This window comes from Podarcis gaigeae (assembly GCF_964106915.1).
Source record: "Podarcis gaigeae genome assembly, chromosome: 6".
In the NCBI taxonomy this organism is placed as follows: Eukaryota; Metazoa; Chordata; class Lepidosauria; order Squamata; family Lacertidae; genus Podarcis; species Podarcis gaigeae.
Window position 1 is genome coordinate 34,882,057 of NC_139682.1, and position 19,063 is coordinate 34,901,119.

General features: G+C 41.9%; 1 protein-coding gene across 1 annotated transcript in view; it reads left to right on the forward strand.

Moving 5' to 3' along the window:
- The first annotated feature begins 838 nt into the window (after positions 1–838).
- Positions 839–19,063, forward strand: part of RSBN1 (round spermatid basic protein 1) — a 33,757-nt gene continuing 15,532 nt past the window's right edge. The window contains exons 1-2 of the mRNA XM_083746073.1: positions 839–1,354; positions 17,109–17,779. Of these exons, the coding sequence (XP_083602199.1) occupies positions 898–1,354; positions 17,109–17,779 (1,128 nt within the window). The 5' untranslated portion in view covers positions 839–897. The remainder of the gene's footprint in view (positions 1,355–17,108; positions 17,780–19,063) is intronic.

The window sequence follows — 19,063 nt, forward strand, 5'->3', positions numbered from 1 at the left end:
TGCAGGATTGGGGGGAGGTATGTTTGTGTGTGGCTGCTGACTTATTGGACAAATCAGTTTTCTTTTACTGACACAAAGATCCATTTGTTTCTATCAACACTATTACCATAAAGTATCATGACTAAACCTAAAATAAACAGTATGTAGTCTGTTGACTCCAAGGTAAAGTCCAACGAATTCAGTAGGATTTCTAAATTTTGTGCATGCCACTTAAGATCAGATAATTAAAATAGTCTAATGTGCCTTTTATTTCCTCTAGTAATTTCACAAGTTACACTTTCAAGGGCAACTTTGCCATTGTGAAACCTGTAAAAATTAGTAATCAGATCTAGAATTTCGTGCTCCCGAAGCTGGCTTAAAAAACCGGTAACATAAACGTACAGAAAATAATAATGGACCCTGCTGAAATAGAAGTCCTCTCTCTTCTTACTAAAGTGCGGGTTAGCTGTTTACTTAACAATGATGAAATGCACTCTGTATGTGCTCAGAGACTTTATCGCCAAATGCTGTTTTTTTATTTCCCGGGATTCAAATTTGCAACTAAAAATAGGTTCCAAAATAACCCCTAAGGCACAGCAAAAAGCTGAACGACGACTGTCTTCCGTCCCTGATGGCAGCAACGCCGCCTCCTCCTCTCAGAAGTAAACGAACAGTCCACGTGATTAGGCCGCACTGCGTGACTCTTCGCACGCTCCTCTCCCTCAAGAACTACCCGGAGCCCAAACGAAAACTTGCTTTCCCAGCAAGCTGTGCGCAGCCGAGCATGCGCTTAGTCTCCGAAAACTACAGCTCCCGACGTGCCCACCCGGACCACAATTCCCAGGGGGTACCAGGCGGCGCCTGCGCGGTGGCAGCTGGCGCTCGGGCCATTTAAATGTGTGTGAGGGAGACGGTGAAATGGCTGCGCAGGTCGCTGCAGTGCGCGCCGTGTCCCGGGGCGCGGAAGAGACGCCTTCGCTCCCACTTGGTGACCGGCCGGGCAGACCCAGGGGAGGGGGGAGGAAGCGGAAGGGCCCGCCGGGGGAGCTCGGAGGGTGCAAGAGGGCCAAGCTGAGCCAGCAGCCGCTCGTGGTGGGGCCCGCTCAGGCGGAGCCGCCGCCGCCGCTGCCGCCGGCCGCCGTCCCCGGCCTGTCGGCGGCGCCCTCTGTAGCGTCCACGGCAGCGGGGCTCTTCACTTTCTCCCCCCTCAGCCTCCCCGCGCAGGCCCCGCGCTGCGAGCGGCGGCATCACCACCGGCACCGGCACCGCCCGGACAGCGCCGACTGCGAGCCCGGCCGCTCCTCCGGGGGGAAGCTGCACAAGGGGAGGCGGGGAAGCTCCGGCGACGGCACCGTCGGGCGGCCCAGCAAGCGAGGTGAGCGGCGGTGGGGTGCGGGCGCCCGTCGGTCCCCCTGGGTCGAGTCTCCCTTCTGGGTCGGGGTCCTTGCCCGGCAGGTAGTCGCGCGCCCCACGCCCCTCGGTCTGTGGCGCCCCACGCCGGAGGTGAGCGACACCCCCCTGCTGCCTTTCAGCGCATCTGCCAGGTCCGGTTCCTGGAGGCCAGAGCGGGGGAAATGCATCTCTGTGCGTCGCTTGGCTATTAGATTCTGCATGCTGAAATTCGCGGCGGGATAGTGGGCCCAGTCAAAGGCAGAGGTCGCTGCATTTGGTTCTGGCGACGGAGGGTGCCCCTTCGAGCTGCCGGGTGGGGTGGCGGAGTTTGCTTATTATATACCTGTTGGAGGACTTCACCTTCGTTTGTCAGTTGGCTAGCGACAGGCTGGCTTGCTAAGGCGCGCCTGGCCCTGTCAGAGTTCCTTCTTGCCTTTTAAATGCTTGTGCTTGTCATTCCTCAGCTGCATTTCTTCACTACGTATTTAAGTTAATCCCTTCCTTTCCTCCAGATGTTGCATAGTGATATGTTTAGTTAGTTGCCCGTTTTGTTAAGGGTTAAAGGGTGAGCTAAAGTTCATTCTCTCTTGACGGTGTCTTATCTTTATGCTTGCTCCTGATTTCAATTATGCAGTAGGATAGTAGCAGTAGGATTGCTCTATGCAGTGTGTTTCTTGAAACCTCACTCTTGTGGAAATAGAACTTAAACAAAGATAAAAGTGAACTTTTTAAAAAGAGCCGGTGTGGCATAATGGTTAGAGTGTTGGAGTATGATCAAGGAGACCAGTGTTTGAATCCCACTCAGCCATGAATGAAGCTCACTGGGTGACCTTGGGCCGATCATCATCTCTTAGCCTAAGCTACCTCACAGGGTAAGGAGGATGAAATGGGGAGGATGAGAACCATGTACACCACATTGAGCTCTTTGGAAGAAAAGCTGGTATGTAAAAACAACAACAACACACACACACTTAAGAAACATGGTTCTTAAGAGGACTGAACACTCATTAACCCAAGAAGTCCAACAAGTACATATATTGGTACAAAATGGCTGTTTTTGAACTAGTGTTAGTGGGGTAGGTGTCCAGAACATAATATTGCAATATTATTTTTACACTTACAAAAAGTCTTGATCTGAACATTTTGTTTTTGATTCATTGAACAGTTTTTTTCTAGTTTTGCAACTTTTTAAAAAGTCAGTAGCTAAATTGTTTAATTAGGGATGCTGCATATTAAAGTCTTACATGCTTGTTGGGAGCATAAACATGTTATTGTGCAGACTTCTGAAATTTTCATGTGAGCATACCTGAGTCTTTTGGAATGCTTAAAATGTATATACTTAATGTCTCTAACTCTTACAAAATTTTTCCTTTTAAAAAAGAGATGAGTGGGTTTTTTAACTGCCCTGCTTCTAGATAGCTTGCCCTCTTTTAGACAGTTGGCTATTCTTCAGAAGTCTGTGGTACTAACAGTTGCATATCTAGTTTTGGAATTGCTAGTTTTGGAATCTCTTCAGTACATGTGATCTGCTTGTGACATGTTTGTGAGTATCTCTGAAAAATCCCTGCGTATCTAATAGAATAGTGGGGCCTAATGCTAGTAGTACAATTCTAGCGACTGAAGGTAGCCATGGTGCTGTATCACTTTAGGCAGAATTTGTTTAACACTCCTATACATGTTTACTCAGATGTATGATCCAGTTGTTCAGTAGGATTTACCTTTGTGCTTAGTATTGCAGTCTAAGGATAGCTACCAAATCTCAAACCGAAACTTGAGATTTCTAGTTTGGAATACAGCGTGGTAGTTACTAACCATATTATGACACTAATGACATATTGATAAATGAAACAGTAGGAGACCTATTATTATAGGACACTATAGTATTGTAGTGTAATGATGACTTTTAACCTAGGTAGTTGTCAGCTATGCTGTGACATTTATTATAGACATGGAGGCAAAAACCTTCTTTGTTCTTTTTCCTTGCTAATGAAGCAACACCATATTTAAGCATATAAGATTTGGATAAATGAACACTTGAACAGTAAGTCTGTTAAATATCACGATGGCAGAAGAACAATTTCACTTGATGCCTATCAGTGCTGGTATCAAGAAAATTTATTGTAGGCCTGTTCTTCAGGAGAATATTTGAGTGACCAAGATTCTTGCTATGTTAAGAACATATTATGAAGAAGATTTTGAAACTTGAAACACTTGTGTACAGTGAACAGTTAAAGAAAGTCAGTACTAATGTAAGGTAAAGCTCTTTCCATTTATTTTTCCTGTAGTGAACAGGATATAATCCATAAATTTTGCTTGCTGTATACTAGACTGAGAATATTTTAATTATTGCTTTCCTGTGATTTATTTAGTAGTACAAACCAATGTGGAATAACATCAGTAGTGAAATCCCACTTGTGGCTTGCAAGTAGTATTTGGGTAACTGTATAGGTGCACGATTAGACCTCTTAGTTTATGTGTCAAAAGTAGTGGGGGGGGGGGGAAATGAAATTCATCACATTAGTTCATTAGAACTCTGCTTAATGTGTTTAGAATTACCTTTCAGTGAAAAATTAGAATCCCTAATATTCACTGTGGTTAGAATGCACTTACTATGAAAAAGAAGCATTGTAATGCCTACTGAACTTAGTTGAAACTGTTATTCAGAGGACACTCTTCAGTGAAAAAGAGAAGAGCCTAATATTTTGCTCTATTGATGTGTGTTACTTAGGCCTTTGGCTGAAGAAAAACACTTCCACTTCCATGATGACAGAGTTATATAATAAGACCTTTTTATTTTTGTACCATCACTTTGAATGCTACACACAGTCTCGCCTTTGTTTGCTAAAGATTTTTAAAGCACAGGCTCTTTTCATGCAAAGCTAATTGAGCTGTAGTAGGGCTACCTTGTCCTAGTTCTGCATTTACTGATAATTATGGCTCATTCTATAATACATGGCAGCAAGCCCAAGTTGGGTGTCATGTACATTCAACAGTCCTGGCTCTTGTGTGTACCTGCATAACACATTACTTTTTATATAACCACTCAGAAACGCTTGTGGCCAATCGTAAGAATGACAAGAACTGGATTATACCAGAGGTGCAGATAGTTTCTCATCTGAGAAGGCTAAGAAGCAGCTATTCCTGAGCGAAAAGCAGATGAAGTAGCTGAGTGCCAGAAATAATAGTGATTTCATGGCAGTACATAAGCCTTCCAAACCAATAGCTATAGTTAAAGAACATGGAAAAAGTGCTGTCAACTTCACCAGTGCAACCTTCTGTTACCTCAAAGACCAGAATATCCCCTGATGCAGGGTTTTATGAAAGCACTAGTAGTTTAGTCTTCTCTAATTTGGTGGAAATATATAGTTGGAAACCTTTTTGAGAACAGAAAAACCAGGACACTTAAGAATCAAGATGAAAGATGAGTCTGTATAGAATCCTTTCTCAAAGAGTTTGGGGTGTGGGTGTGTGCCATTTATATGTGGAATTCTAAGATGGTGGACCTTCTTGAGAGCAGAGGGAAGAGTGGGCATGTATCAAAACTATTTGCTGTTACCTGATGCATTACTTGCAGATCACTTTTACACATAGTATGAGTCACCAGATGACCAATGAGCCACCAGATAAAGTTTCTACCATATAGTTGCCTAGTTCTGTATTACTAAAATGACAGTATAATTTTAAATGCAGTACAGTGGTGAACATATTCCTGCCACACATTCTTACATGTAGTAAAAGTTCAGTATTTTACTAAATGAAAAGGTTTTCCTACATGGTTGCTCGGAATACTATATTCATGCAACTTCATACAGTTTCCTGGAACTGGAAAAGCTTGGGCACTATGGAATTGGTGTCTCCATGGAAGCCTGTACCAAGATTATAGTAGTCAGTTACAGGCAGTAAAGCAGTAATGTATCAAGCACCCCTACACCTGGCTTTTTGTGATATGGGGAATAAATATATACTTATAAGATACATGCCAAATATGGCAAACTTTGGCTGTGTATGAAATAGCTGCCATGAAGTTTGTAAAGATCAACACACTAGTGGAGCTGTAGCTCAGTGGGTAGAACATATGCTTTGCAAGCAAAAGGTTCCAGGTGCAAGCTCTAAGGGAATGCTCCCTGTCTGAAAACTTAAGGAGCTGCTACTAGTCAGTGTAGACAATATGGAGAGCTGAATGGACCAATAGTTTGACTTTGTGTGAGGCAGATTCTAATGTCCCATAATCCTGTGACTTCAAATGCAATAGACAATATGTTCTATGGGACTAGTGAAATCCTAGATGTCTGGATTTCCTAAAACAAGTAGTAACTCCTAGTAAGGTTGAAAAACTTTTCCAGTAATGTCAGAACAGTGTGTAAACACTTTTTGAAAATGTCAGTAGTAGAGGTCTAAGTTGAAACGGTTTACATGTAATGCTAAACCATAATGTAGTGCTACATGAATGAGTGACCCTGAGTGAAGCATCAAGTTTTTGCTCACCCTCCCCTCCTGCGAGACTAGGAAGACAATTTATGCTAAGTTTACTTTCAGTTTTAAATATTGGCATAGCATTATCTGCTAACATGGCTTACTACAAACAAATTGTTTGCCAGCTTCAAACCATGGACAGCACAGGAAGGGGTGGAGTGTGGGCTGAAAACTGTTCAGAAACACTTCAGCCTTGTTCACATATTGCTAAACATGGTTTAGTGTTATGGTGAATCAGTCAATTGTTCACTAAAGTTCCATTTAGTTTTCTTTAAAGCAATACTTCATTAATAATACATGACATACGAGCAGCTAAATCCAACCCACGGTGGCTTGAAAGTTAGTCCAATTTATTTAAATGAGCTTGCTTCTAAGTAGGATGTTTAAAATGGGATTTCAGTTGTGTAAGGCATAAGGCCATCCTACTTAGAAGCAAATTTAAATAAATTGGACCAACCTTCAAGCAACCATGGGATTTCAGTTGTGTAAGGCATAAGGCGAGACACAGGTGGCGCTGTGGTCTAAACCACAGAGGCTAGGGCTTGCTGATCAGAAGGTAGGCAGTTTGAATCCCCAGGATGGGGTGAGCTCCCATTGTTTGGTCACAGCTCCTGCTCACCTAGCAGTTTGAAAGCACGTTAAAGTGCAAGTAGATAAATAGGCACCGCTTCGGTGGGAAGGTAAATGGCATTTCCATGCACTTCTCTGGTTTGCTAGAAGCAGCTTAGTCATGCTGGCCATATGACCCAGAAGCTGTCTGCGGACAAATGCCGGCTCCCTTGGCCTATAGAGCGAGATGAGCGTGCAACCCCAGAGTCGTCCGCGACTGGACCTAATGGTCAGGGGTACCTTTACCTTTAAGGCATAAGGCATATCAGAGTCCTCCATTCTGTGCTAGCATTGGAGAGCCCCACCAGTGATATTTAATGTGAAGTTTTCTATTGCTGTACTTTCTATAGAAAGCTTTCAGTTGCTAAAAATTCAGTTTGATAAGATTAGTAATGTAAGATGGATATATTTTGACACTCTAAGAAGACTCAGGCCTTTGAAAACCTTAGTGTAATTTTAATTTGTATCCTGTGTATATCCACTGCCATGCTGTTGTAAATGTTTTGTTAAAAACATTTGTATTTTCATTGTATTTTTTTGTGTGAGCTGCCCTTAGAGCATCTGAAGAAGGCTGGGGTAGAAAAGTAATAAATATATACAATGTCAGTCTGAGTAGTCTCAAAAGTGTAACTTTTTCAGGTGACTGTTTCTAGGATGCATGTATATAATTATATCCACATTCAGATAACTCTTCAGATGTCCTATAATTAGCATGTTTTAATTTTTAGAAAAAGGAAGGCATTAAAAACAAATTACTATAGGTTGTATCTAGTACTAGTGCTAATCCTACTTGGAGCAGACGTATTGAAATTAATAGACATTGCTAACTTAGGCCCATTACTTTCCGTGAGTCTACTATGAGTAGATCTTAGTTGGATATAATAGCTCAGTTGGTAGAGCACAAGATACTTAACTTCAGGGTTGTGGTTAAAATCTTGCATTGCAAGGGGTTGGACTAGATTAATCTCATGATCCCTTCCAACTCTACAATTCTATGATTTCTATTTCCCCTTTTTCCCCTCATACAACTCAAAATGGTATACATGGGTTTCCCATGTGGTCTTCTATCTAGAAACTGATCAGACTCAGACGTGTGTTCAATATGGTATGCTTCAATATGGTAGCTGCCTCATGTGCATTCCTAGAAATTTCTCAGGCACCAGGCGAGTTTTGTGACTGGTTTGGTGGTGTGGGTTCAGTTGTGACCATGTGGAGATCTTTGGATGCAAGGTTGGCAACTGACATCTCCATTTGGCTTCACCCTCCAGCTTTCTTAAGCAGGTAAGCAGAAGGGCTTATTTATTGAATTTATATCTCATCTTTTTCTCCAAGGGGGGGGTACAAGGTTCACCCACCTCCTCAGTTAATCCCTACAATGACCCTGTGAGCTAAGTTAAGAGGCTGTGACTGGCCCAAGGTTACTCAGTGATCTTTATGACCAAGTGAAGATTTGAACCCTGATCTCCCAGGTCCAAGTCTCATGCTCTTACCACTACACCACACTGGCTTCGTAGAGTACTTCTGCTATGGGGCAGCTATATAAATTAAGTAGGTACATAATATGGAGAAAACAAAATGTAACTTTTCATTGAAGCTTGAATTTGTTTTATTCTGGATTGTTTTATTTGATGTTTTAATGTGTTGTAAACTGCTTTGAGATTTTTTTCTTTAAAATATAAAGCAGAATAGAAATGAAATGAATAAGAATAAGAATAATACAAATATTAATCTCTCCCCCCCCCCCATGGTGCCTAGACATTCTATTTTGGTGACTTTAACCCAGGTTTAAGGTGCCATTTGATGCCTAGCTTATATACCTTGAGTTTCTAACACTGTCAGTGAGGCTATACATTTAATGGGGATAGGTGTGTATATAGGCTGGAAAAGTGTTAGATGCTTGCTTAAACCTAAGGAACATAATACAGCCTTAGTTTTTTTGTTTTTTAAATTGTTTCTGCATTTTACAAAATTAACCATCTCCCCAACCAAACATGTGAGATAGTGGAATAATGGGTGACCAATGCACATGGTTCGTGACATTCCAGGTTTTACAATATATAAAATAAAAACCAACAGTCATCTATAACAGCCAATGAAGTCTAAATTCATTAGGGAGTGCACAGATAGTTTTTCTTCTTATATGCATAAAAATGTAAAGCTGTCTGGAGAGAGTTAAAGCACAAGCTTGGGTTTGAATGACGTGCCAATTCAGACTGTGACGTAGTTTAGTGCAGCAGCAGAATTAATGACCAGTGGAGAGGAGCAAAGCAGCTACAGCCTCCTTTCCCAGGGCCTGCATATTTGGTGGTTTGTGCTATAGTTTAGTTTAGTGCTATTTATGAACCAAGCCTTAGTGCTTGGTCCTCACAGGAATCCGGTAATCAGACAGTAAGGGTAATTTATGTACTGAGCGTAATGCCAAGACCATTGCGAACATGGGCACACTTATAAATCAGCCACACAATAGCTTTGTTTGCAAATAACTACCATGTGAAGCTATGGTTTGCAGTTGCCTTATAAGCCAATAATTGTTTTTAAAATACAGTATGTTGGTGTTACGTTGGAACCCAACAGCCTTGATTAAGTTGCAGGGGCTTGTGGCAAGAACTGATGAAAAACAAACTGAATTCTGGAGAAAGAAGACATGGTTTGTGCATGAGATGATGAACAAACCATAGATGGGCACTATGTATGAATGCAGCCAATAAGTCCACACACATGGTAATCACTTGCTGAAATAAGTCCACATAAAAGGTAATCACAGTCTGAAATAAGTAAAAACGCAGTTATTTACATTTTTTTCTGAAAATCCTTTTCTCTAGGGATGATTTTGACTTGCTATATTCAACTGGTAGTTAACAAATCCTAGTATAATAATCCACTGGTAAAATAGGTCAGGTTTTGTGTAAAGCTTCCTATTGATAACCATTGAAGCTTACCATCAAAGGGGAGACTTGGGGTGAAGCAAAGCACATAATCTGGGTGAGAAAATTCAGCCTACACTGTGTAGCTTCAGCAAGCTGGCATGGCTTACTGCTGGTGATACTGGCCAGAGACAGTCTAACTTGATGATACATTGGTGCTGATGTAGTTGGGAGTAGCAAATAAGTAGAATGCAGGTTCTGAGTCTGCATGAGATCCCAAATCTCGGCATCTCTTGTCTTAATTGCATGGGCCCTAGGATATTGCTGGGCTCCAACCTCCATCAACAATTACCATTGGCCTTGCTGGTGGTGGTCACAGGAGTTGGAAGCCAACAACAATTGGACAGCTACATGAATACTTTCAGAAATAGTGCCACTCAGTGCTTCTGAGTTCCATCCTGAGCCATTGTCTCTGTGACTTTAAAACATGGGAGTCTGCCAGTTACTGGTCAGCTTCACTGATCAATGCTGGTATAAAAATATCTACCTGGATAAACCGCTACTTTTGATACCTTTTGTGTGGACCAGATGGGCTTTGAAATTGTTGAGGTTTGCTGTATACCCAAAGGCTATAATTTCAGTAGGCATCTTGAAACTTACTAGAATGATTAGTTCACATTAATATCTAGATACAATCTCTTGTTAGCCATTTTTGCTATTAATTCTTATGATATCACTGTACAGTACATTTCACTTTAATATAAAATCTCCAAGGAGAGAGTTTAAGACTTAAAATTCTGCAATATGATGGTCTGCCTCAATTTTTAATACCTTAATTTTTCATATCTCTTGGTGGGGTAGGGGACTTCTCAATCCATTGCTGCTCAGTTGTTTAAATCTTCAGATGTCTGAATCCTAGACATTTGATCCCTTGGGTGCAGTATGACACTGTCAGTATATTTTGCTTGCCCAATTTTGTTGAAAATCCATCAGGTTACTCCCCCTCCCCCCAAAAAAATATTGAGGGTTTTTTCCTAATTTGTATCACTTTTCTGGATCTCTGCTTTATAATTGCCTATTATATTGCAACATGTTACTTTACAAACAGTAACACCAACAAAGTAACATTACAGAGTTGCCTTTTTTCTTCTAAGAGTCCTTCCTCATAAAGCAGAATAGCCTTTTGAAGGGTCTTTAAAATGCTCACTCAGCTATGAGGCATGATTTGATTTTTTGTTGTTGTTGTTATAAGGATCCAGAATAAGCAATTTATAGGTGTGTTACAAAATAAAACATTGTTAGCTGCTGGGGCATTAAGTTGTTAGGAGTATATAATTATGGCTTCCTTTTTACTCAGCATTTCTGAAACCTGTCATAGCAACTTATTGAGCTTTGATCTCAGCGAGATGAATTCAGGAGGCTATTTGAGTGGTACTTGCTGTATTCAGGGACTCGTGACTGATGATAAATCATTCTGACTTAAGGCAGTGCAACAAATAATCAGTGGTGCCTAAAATAACTATTGTAGTTGTGTATGGTGTCTTCCTTGGTTGTGCTGGCGCTCTATATTCCCTAGCTGCTTCTTCTTGCTTACTTGCTCTCTTTCTGTCTAGCAGCTTCTCCAAATGATGCACACTGCACAGGGATTTGGGAATTTTATTTATTTATGAATTGACTTCAACATGCGTCAAGGCAATTTACAAACATATCACAAAAAAAGAAAAAAATAGTTTGTTTTTTAAAAAGTACAAAAATAATTGATAGGTATAAAAACAATACAAAATGAACATCCAAAGCAGAGACTTTCTAATCCAGCTGGAAAAGCCTATTGAAAAATAGGAATAGTGGGTGCCTGTCATATCTACAGGAATGAGGTTCCACAGATCAGGAGCAGCCATAAGGAAAGCCCTGCTCTCGGTTGCTGTGGAGCAAATGTCCAATATTTTGGGAACTGAGGGAGAAACTCTTCCACAGAATTCAGTGACCTACTGATTATATAAAGGATAAGATGATTTCTAAAGTAAATTGGTCCTGAGTAGTATAGGGCCTTTTACATTAGTACCAATACCTTGAACTTGGTGTGGTATCAGGCAGCCCCTTCAAATCATGTAAATAAAGTATGTTATGCTGGTGGTAGTTTGCCCCCTCAAGCAACCTTGCTACTGTGATCTACATTAGCTGCACTCAGGGGTGCCCAGACCTTTTTGAAAGAGGACCAGATTTGATGAAGTGAGCATGAGCTTTTTTTTAGGATTGAAGTTGTTGAGCTTTTTTTTAAGATTTTACCCCAGGATACAAACTGCCACAGGAGCTGGATTAAACAGACTAGCGGGCTGCATTAAGCCCAATTAAGCTTTAGACCAACTTCAAGTATATCTCTACATATGCTATTCCAATCTATTAACAACCACAGTTGTCTTACCAGCTGAAGCTGATAAAAACGTACTTCTACTCACAGGTGACAGTTGTGGCACTAGTGACAGAGCTAGAACTAGGAACACCCCCAAAGCATGCACTTGCTCCTTCAGGGAAACGTGACCCAGTCCAGAGCAGGAACTTACCCACTCCTGGGGCTCAGGATCCACTCTCCCATAGAGCCTCCATCTTGCCAGGATTTGGACTTAGTTCTCATCTAGCCCACCATTGCATCCAAGGCCTGCTCAGCCATTCTCAGTTCAGGTGCTATGGAGAAATAGTTTGGTATCATCAGTATACTGGTGACACCTCAATCCTAATGACTGCTTCCAGAAGCTTCATAAAGACATTAAATAACATTGGAGACAATGCCCTGCAGCATCCCATAGATCAAGAACAAGAGGGTGAGAAGAATTCATCTAATGGCATCTTCTGGAACTGTGCCAGGAGATTAGATCGGGACCATTGCTGAACAGTTCCCTGATACCCATCTGGTGGGGGATTGAACACTAGCAGCAGAATCATGGCTTCCCTGTCCTCTTGATTAGGGTAATTAATGAAGACTTCCAAAACTGATTCAGTCCCGAACCTGGGCTTGAATCCGGATTAGAATAGGTTTAGATAATTTGTTTTCTCCAAAAATTCTGCAGTTGCACTGCTACAACTCTCTCAAGTGCCTTGGCAAAAAAGCGGGTGTCTGCAACTGAACAGTAGTTGTTGAATACCATTCAGGCAATGTTGGTTTTTTTCTAGAGTGGCCACACTACGATCTATGCAGGATTGCCATCTTTTGCCACTAGAAAATTCCCCAGAGTGATCATATCCTCTAACTGGCATATGTAGTATTTTGTGCATATGAATTAACTTGTAGTATCTGGCTTGCCACACTGCTTTTCATTATTGGTGCCAGTTGCTTGCATGCATTCATAGTTTCTGTTGGTGGCACATTTGATCATATCGCCTGTGAGGCCACACCACTGGCTTTTTCCTCCCCATTAATGCACAGGAATTTCCCCATTCGTATAGTATAGTACTGTATAGTATAGTACTGGAGGGTGTGTAAACTAAATTTCCCAGGATCATTCCATCCCATTGAGAATATGATGCATGATCCTATAGATGTCTGTTTACACAGAAGTAACAGCCATTAAATTCATTCAGGCTTACTTTAGTGTACATAGGATTGTAGCATTGGTTTTATAGGTCTTATTTTCTAGTAAATGGATGTTGGATTGCCACCTGGATTCACCTAATATTCTCTGGATTGTGTTCTATTTTTGAATTATGTTTATTTAAAGAACAGGATTGTGAGTACCTGTCTCTTAAGGTCCAAACTAGACATGACAAGAGGTGTCTTATCTAGCTTGGCAGTAAGCTCCTAATGTAGCTGCAACAGTCTATTCCTAACAACTTCTGCTCAACAATATGCCCCTTTGTAATAAACTAGACTTAATTTCAAGTTAATACATTTAGGACTGCAGCCTAAGGCTCTGATTGTCCCTCCCACAAACTTTCTAGATACTGTGCTACTTTATTCCAAGTTCCACCAGTACTGAGGTATGTGTAAAGCTTGCACTCACATGCTGCTGAAAAAACTAGCTGTTTGAATATTGGGTTAATAGGTTCTCACTGTCATATTCCCTGTATATATTTCTGAACTTGCGAATGTTCTTCAGAGAAGTGTTGAACAGAAAAAGCTTTCTTTATTTGTTGTCTTCTATTTTACCTGATGTCCCACAATCTGATTATGTCTGTAAAGTACTCTTCTGTAAAACAAACAAACAAAACAACCCTTTCTAGCAGTTTAAGGCAGGAAATGGGCAGACCTTGTAGAACTACCTATTACACACACACACACACACACACACACACACACACGCCGCCCACTACTTGAGATCTACCAGCTGAGGCCAGGTGCAAAATAGTGGCTTGTGAGGGACAGACATCCATTTAAAATTAAGGAAGTTGTGCCTCTGAGTACAGTGGTACCTTGGGTTACATACGCTTCAGGTTACATACGCTTCAGGTTACACACTCCGCTAACCCAGAAATAGTGCTTCAGATTAAGAACTTTGCTTCAGGATAAGAACAGAAATCAGGCTTCGGCAGCAGCAAGAAGCCCCATTAGCTAAAGTGGTGCTTCAGGTTAAGAACAGTTTCAGGTTAAGTACGGACCTCCAGAACGAATTAAGTACTTAATCTGAGGTACCACTGTATATGCTTAGTCCAAAGTTTTGTTTTCAGTACCAGAACTGACCACACAGCAATCAATTCCTAGTTTTCTCTCAATCTTTTTTCTTTTTCAGCTAATTAACTTGTGGGATGGGGAGCCCCTTTATTACTCTTTGACTTATTTCTAGACCACTCTTCTGCCTACTTAGAGAATTATGTAACTTTAGTTCGTTGCTGGAAGCTCCAGCAACTTTTTTTTAATCTTGGGCAAGTTAAACTTCAGAAGCATGCAGCTTCAAGTGTTCAAACTAAATACAATACTAACTCATTCCAGGATGACCTGTACTAATCAGTGTTATAGATAGTCTGTCAAATTACAAATAGAGTTATTTGTCTCTTGTATTTGTCTCTGTAATCCTTCTAGTGACTGTCTTTTGGTTTTGCATAATGCCTCCGCAGAATTCTGCTTCTTCCTTCCTTCCTTTTTTTCAGGACTTGGAGGGAACAGTCAATTAATAATGGTCAATGGTGTGGGCTTTCTAGAAAATTTGAAGTGCAAAAACTTCAAACATGAGAAATAGTGATGATGTCCTTTTATGTTCTGTCTTCTGTTGCTGTCCAAGTCTGGCATGAAGAAACATTCTGCACGCCTGGGCTGCCTTGGTCTGTTTTATGTGAAGGAGTAAAAGTGGATTGCAAATGCACTTTTCCTATCCTGTCTGCCAGGGTACATATATACAAGATGCACAGGCTGATTCCTTCTACTGATAATCAGGACTGCTTGTATTTTCTGCATCCAGTCTAGCTCTGGTTACAAAAACTAACAAAACAAGAGCATTATAAAGCACCACAATATCAAGGAGCAGCATAAAAGTAGCTAGCAGAATTAAGAACCAACATTAGGCAGTAGAAACAATATTTTTTTGAAAATAATAAAAATTATAAAAATTTGGCAATATAAGTATTAGGGGACATGCCAAGTGAAGCAGGAAGAGCTTTCCACAGTTGAGATGTCACCACTTATTAATCTCTTTCTCATGTAGCCCACCATGCCTCAGATATGGGGGCCATGGGCATAGCCATGATTTTGGGGGGGGCAGGCCTTTTTGGGGGGGCAGAACCTCAGTTTACTATGTACCAGTATTTTTATTGAATTTGGGGAGGGACAGCTGCCCCTCCCTGCCCCCCCAGCTACACCTATGATGGGGGCACCCAAAGAAGGGTCCTTGTTTAAGATCTCTGTGTAGCCCCTAAGGTATAATAATAATAGGTATAATAATAATAAAAATAAATAAATAATAATAATATATTTGTACCCTGCCCATTGGGCTGGGTTTCCCCAGCCACTCTGAGCAGCTTCCAACAAAGATTAAAGTAAAGGTAAAGGTACCCCTGCCCATATGGGCCAGTCGTGTTCGACTCTAGGGTTGTGCGCTCATCTCGCTCAAGAGGCCGGGAGCCAGCGCTGTCCGAAGACACGTCCGGGTCACGTGGCCAGCGTGACTAAGCTGCATCTGGCGAGCCAGCACCAGCGCAGCACACGGAAACGCCATTTACCTTCCCGCTATAAAGCGGTACTTATTTATCTACTTGCACTTAAAGGTGCTTTCGAAGCTGCTAGGTGGGCAGGAGCTGGGACCGAACGACGGGAGCTCACCCCACCGCGGGGATTCAAACCGCCGACCTTACGATCAGCAAGTCATAGGCACTGAGTTTTTACCCACAGCGCCACCTGCGTCCCTCCAACAAAGATTAAAAATACATTAAAATATCACACATTAAAAACTTCCCTAAACAGGGCTGTCTTCTAAATGTCAGATAGTTGTTTATATCTTTGACATCTGATGGGAGAGCGTTCCACAGGGCGGGCACCACTACCGAGAAGGCCCTCTGCCTGGTTCCCCGAAGGTTTGCTTCTCGCAATGAGGGAACCGCCAGAAGGCCCTCGGTGCTGGACCTCAGTGTCCAGGCAGAACGAGGGGGGTGGAGACGCTCCTTCAGGTATCCTGATCCCTGGCTGTGAAGTGAGTTAAATGGCAAATCCATTACTTTTAATTGAGTCCACCACACTACAATAAACAATAAGCTAACCTGGAGACTGCCAGGAGCCATTGTGCTTAATTAATTGTTTACTATTATACTTAGTTCTGGGTTTGCTGGTTATAGGAGGGATGAGCACTACCCCCAGGCACTAGAAATCTTTTAGCACCACTCTACCTTTTTGTGAGCTCCTGTTGCTTGGTTCCTGCTCCTGCCAACCTAGCAGTTTGAAACCTAGCTCCTGTTGCTTGGTTCCTGCTCCCGCCAACCTAGCAGTTCGAAAGCACGTCAAAAAGTGCAAGTAGATAAATAGGTAAGGTAAACGCCGTTTCTGTGTGCTGCTCTGATTTGCCAGAAGCGGCTTAGTCATGTTCGCCACATGACCTGGAAGCTGTACTCCGGCTCCCTCGGCCAATAAAGCGAGATGAGCGCCGCAATCCCAGAGTCGGTCACAACTAGACCTATGGTCAGGGGTCCCTTTACCTTTACCTTTTGAAAGTTTACCAGTAATTGTTCATCACTTCTCAAGCTCAGCTTATTTTATCTGAATTTTACATTATAGAATAGGCATAGGCAAACTTGGCCCTCCAGATGTTTTGGGACAACAATTCCCATCATCCCTGACCCCTGGTCCTGTTAGCTCGGGATCGTGGGAGTTGTAGTCCCAGAACACCTGGAGGGCTCAGTTTGCCTATGCCTGTTATAGAATTACAGCATCAAAACAGCCCTGCTCACAATTCTCAAATAGGCTTGGCATACTTCTGTATAACTAACAGATAAATGTGCAAACAAATCCTTCTTGAACTGCTATGTGTTGTATAAATCACGTACAGGAGCACTTAATAATGCAGAAAGTAGCTCATTTTTTTTCTGTAAACCTACTGTCTTGATGCAGTACCCCCCCCCCCAAACTTACTGAAAATCTTTTCAGAAATTAGTCTATTCCAGCAAAAAAAATCTTACGGTACCTTACACTTAGGACATATTAAGTTTGCTAGTCTTGAAGGTGTCATAATATGTTCCTAACCAGATATATCCAAGCACTGAGAACTGTGAAGATTTTCATACTGAGTGTCCGGGAGGTGGGTCAGGGCTTTTCTTCCTAATGTTCTTGACTATTTTTATGGTGCAACAATAGAATTCTAATTTTCTTATTATTTCTAGAAAGCCGAGATGAAAATGGCAAGACCCAGAGAGCTGACAGTCTTATTGTAAAGAAAATAAAGAAAAAGAAGAAAAAGAAACACAGAGAAGATATGAGGGGGAGGCATCTGAAAATGTATAATAAAGAAGTGCAGACTGTTTGTGCTGGTCTTACCCGTATCAACAAAGAGATTTTGACTCCAGGGGAGAGTGATAACTTGGAAGAAAACAAGGAATCTTTTAGGTACCTAAAAGATGAGCAGCTGTGTCAGTTGAATTTGGGCATGCAGGAATATAGGATACCCCAGGGGGTGCAGTCTCCATTTACTACACACCAGGAGCATTCTGTTCGCAGCAGCTTCTTAAAAACAGGCACTAAATTTAGTAACTTTATTCATGAAGAGCATCAGTCAAATGGAGGAGCTCTGGTTCTTCATGCCTACATGGATGAACTCTCATTTTTGTCTCCAGTGGAGATGGAGAGATTTGCAGAAGAGTTTCTTGCTTTGACATTCAGTGAAAATGAGAAAAATGCAGCATACTATGCTCTAGCTATAGTTCATGGGGCAGCTGCCTACTTGCCAGACTTCTTGGATTACTTTGCTTTTAATTTTCCTAACACTCCAGTGAAAATGGAAATCCTTGGCAAGAAGGATATTGAAACAACAACCATTTCAAACTTTCATGCTCAGGTAAGAGATGTCATTCTAAAGACCCAAGAGTATTGGAAACTAAGCATATCATTCACCCGAGAAACTCACAAAGGAGCGCTAGGGCAGAAACGCAAACCAAAATCTAGACAGTTCTGTCAGCTACTGCCTTCCAACTACCTTTCCTTCAATAACAAACCTATAACTTTGTCTGTATATAGGATGATAGTCCCTGCAATTTAAAGCCATGTACCGTATTTTTTGCCCTATAGGACGCACTTTTCCCCCTCCAAAAATGAAAGGGAAATGTGTGTGTGTCCTATGGGGCGAATGCGCCCCGATCCCTCTCGCGCCCCGGGCTTTGGGCAGATATCTGCGAGCCTGGGGAGCCTGGTGGGAGTTCCCATGGGCTCCCAAGGCTTGCAGATAGCAGCCTGTTCTGGGGGCTGGGGTCAGGGGAAGCTCAGGCTTCGCCCACCCCAGCCCTGCGCCTGGGGGGGGGGGGAATATATATTTTTTCTTTATCCCCCCCTCGCCTCCGAAACTAGGTGCGCCCTATGGGCCAGTGCGCCCTATAGGGCGAAAAATACAGTAGATTCTGTGCTATCTAGGCTGCTTCTGAATGCCTTACCACTCCAACTAGTACATAGCCTTTTTGAACCATTGTTCCCTACTTTCCCATTTCCAGCTTGTCATTGAACAAACATGAGTTATTATTATTATTGAGTATATTTCAATTGAACAAAATATACTGGAAATTAAAAGTGAATCAAAAATAATAAAAAAGAAGTAAAGGTGGGTGAACTTATATTATATCACTATATATTCAAGCAGCTATAACTCCATATATGCTTGTCTAGTATATAGGTATATAAATGTAATTACTATCCATCCATATATATATATATATATATATGCTTTCGTAGATTTTCACGGGTACAGGAATGCAGGTTTTGGTGTCCTCGGGTGTCTTCCCGTGTAAAAGTTGGGGTGTCTAGGCGACGTTTCGACGAGGTCTCACTCGTCATCTTCAGGCTGGTGCTTTCGGCTTCTTGTTACTGGAACAGAGCGGGATCTCAATGTTTGAGTTCCTATAAATACTGTAGAGGGGGTGTGGTGTCTAGCCTCCAATGTTCTGGGCAGAGAGGAAGTTCCCAGGCTAGTGTGCCTTTTCTTCTTTTGTTCCTTAATTACTTGAGAGATACCTTGAGTGATTTCTTGAGTGATATCCTGAGTACCACTTAGGTGGGTCATTAGGTGTGGATTAGTTGCTAAAGTCTTTGTGTCTTGACCTCTTGAACTTTGTGAAGAGTTTTCCTGAGAAGA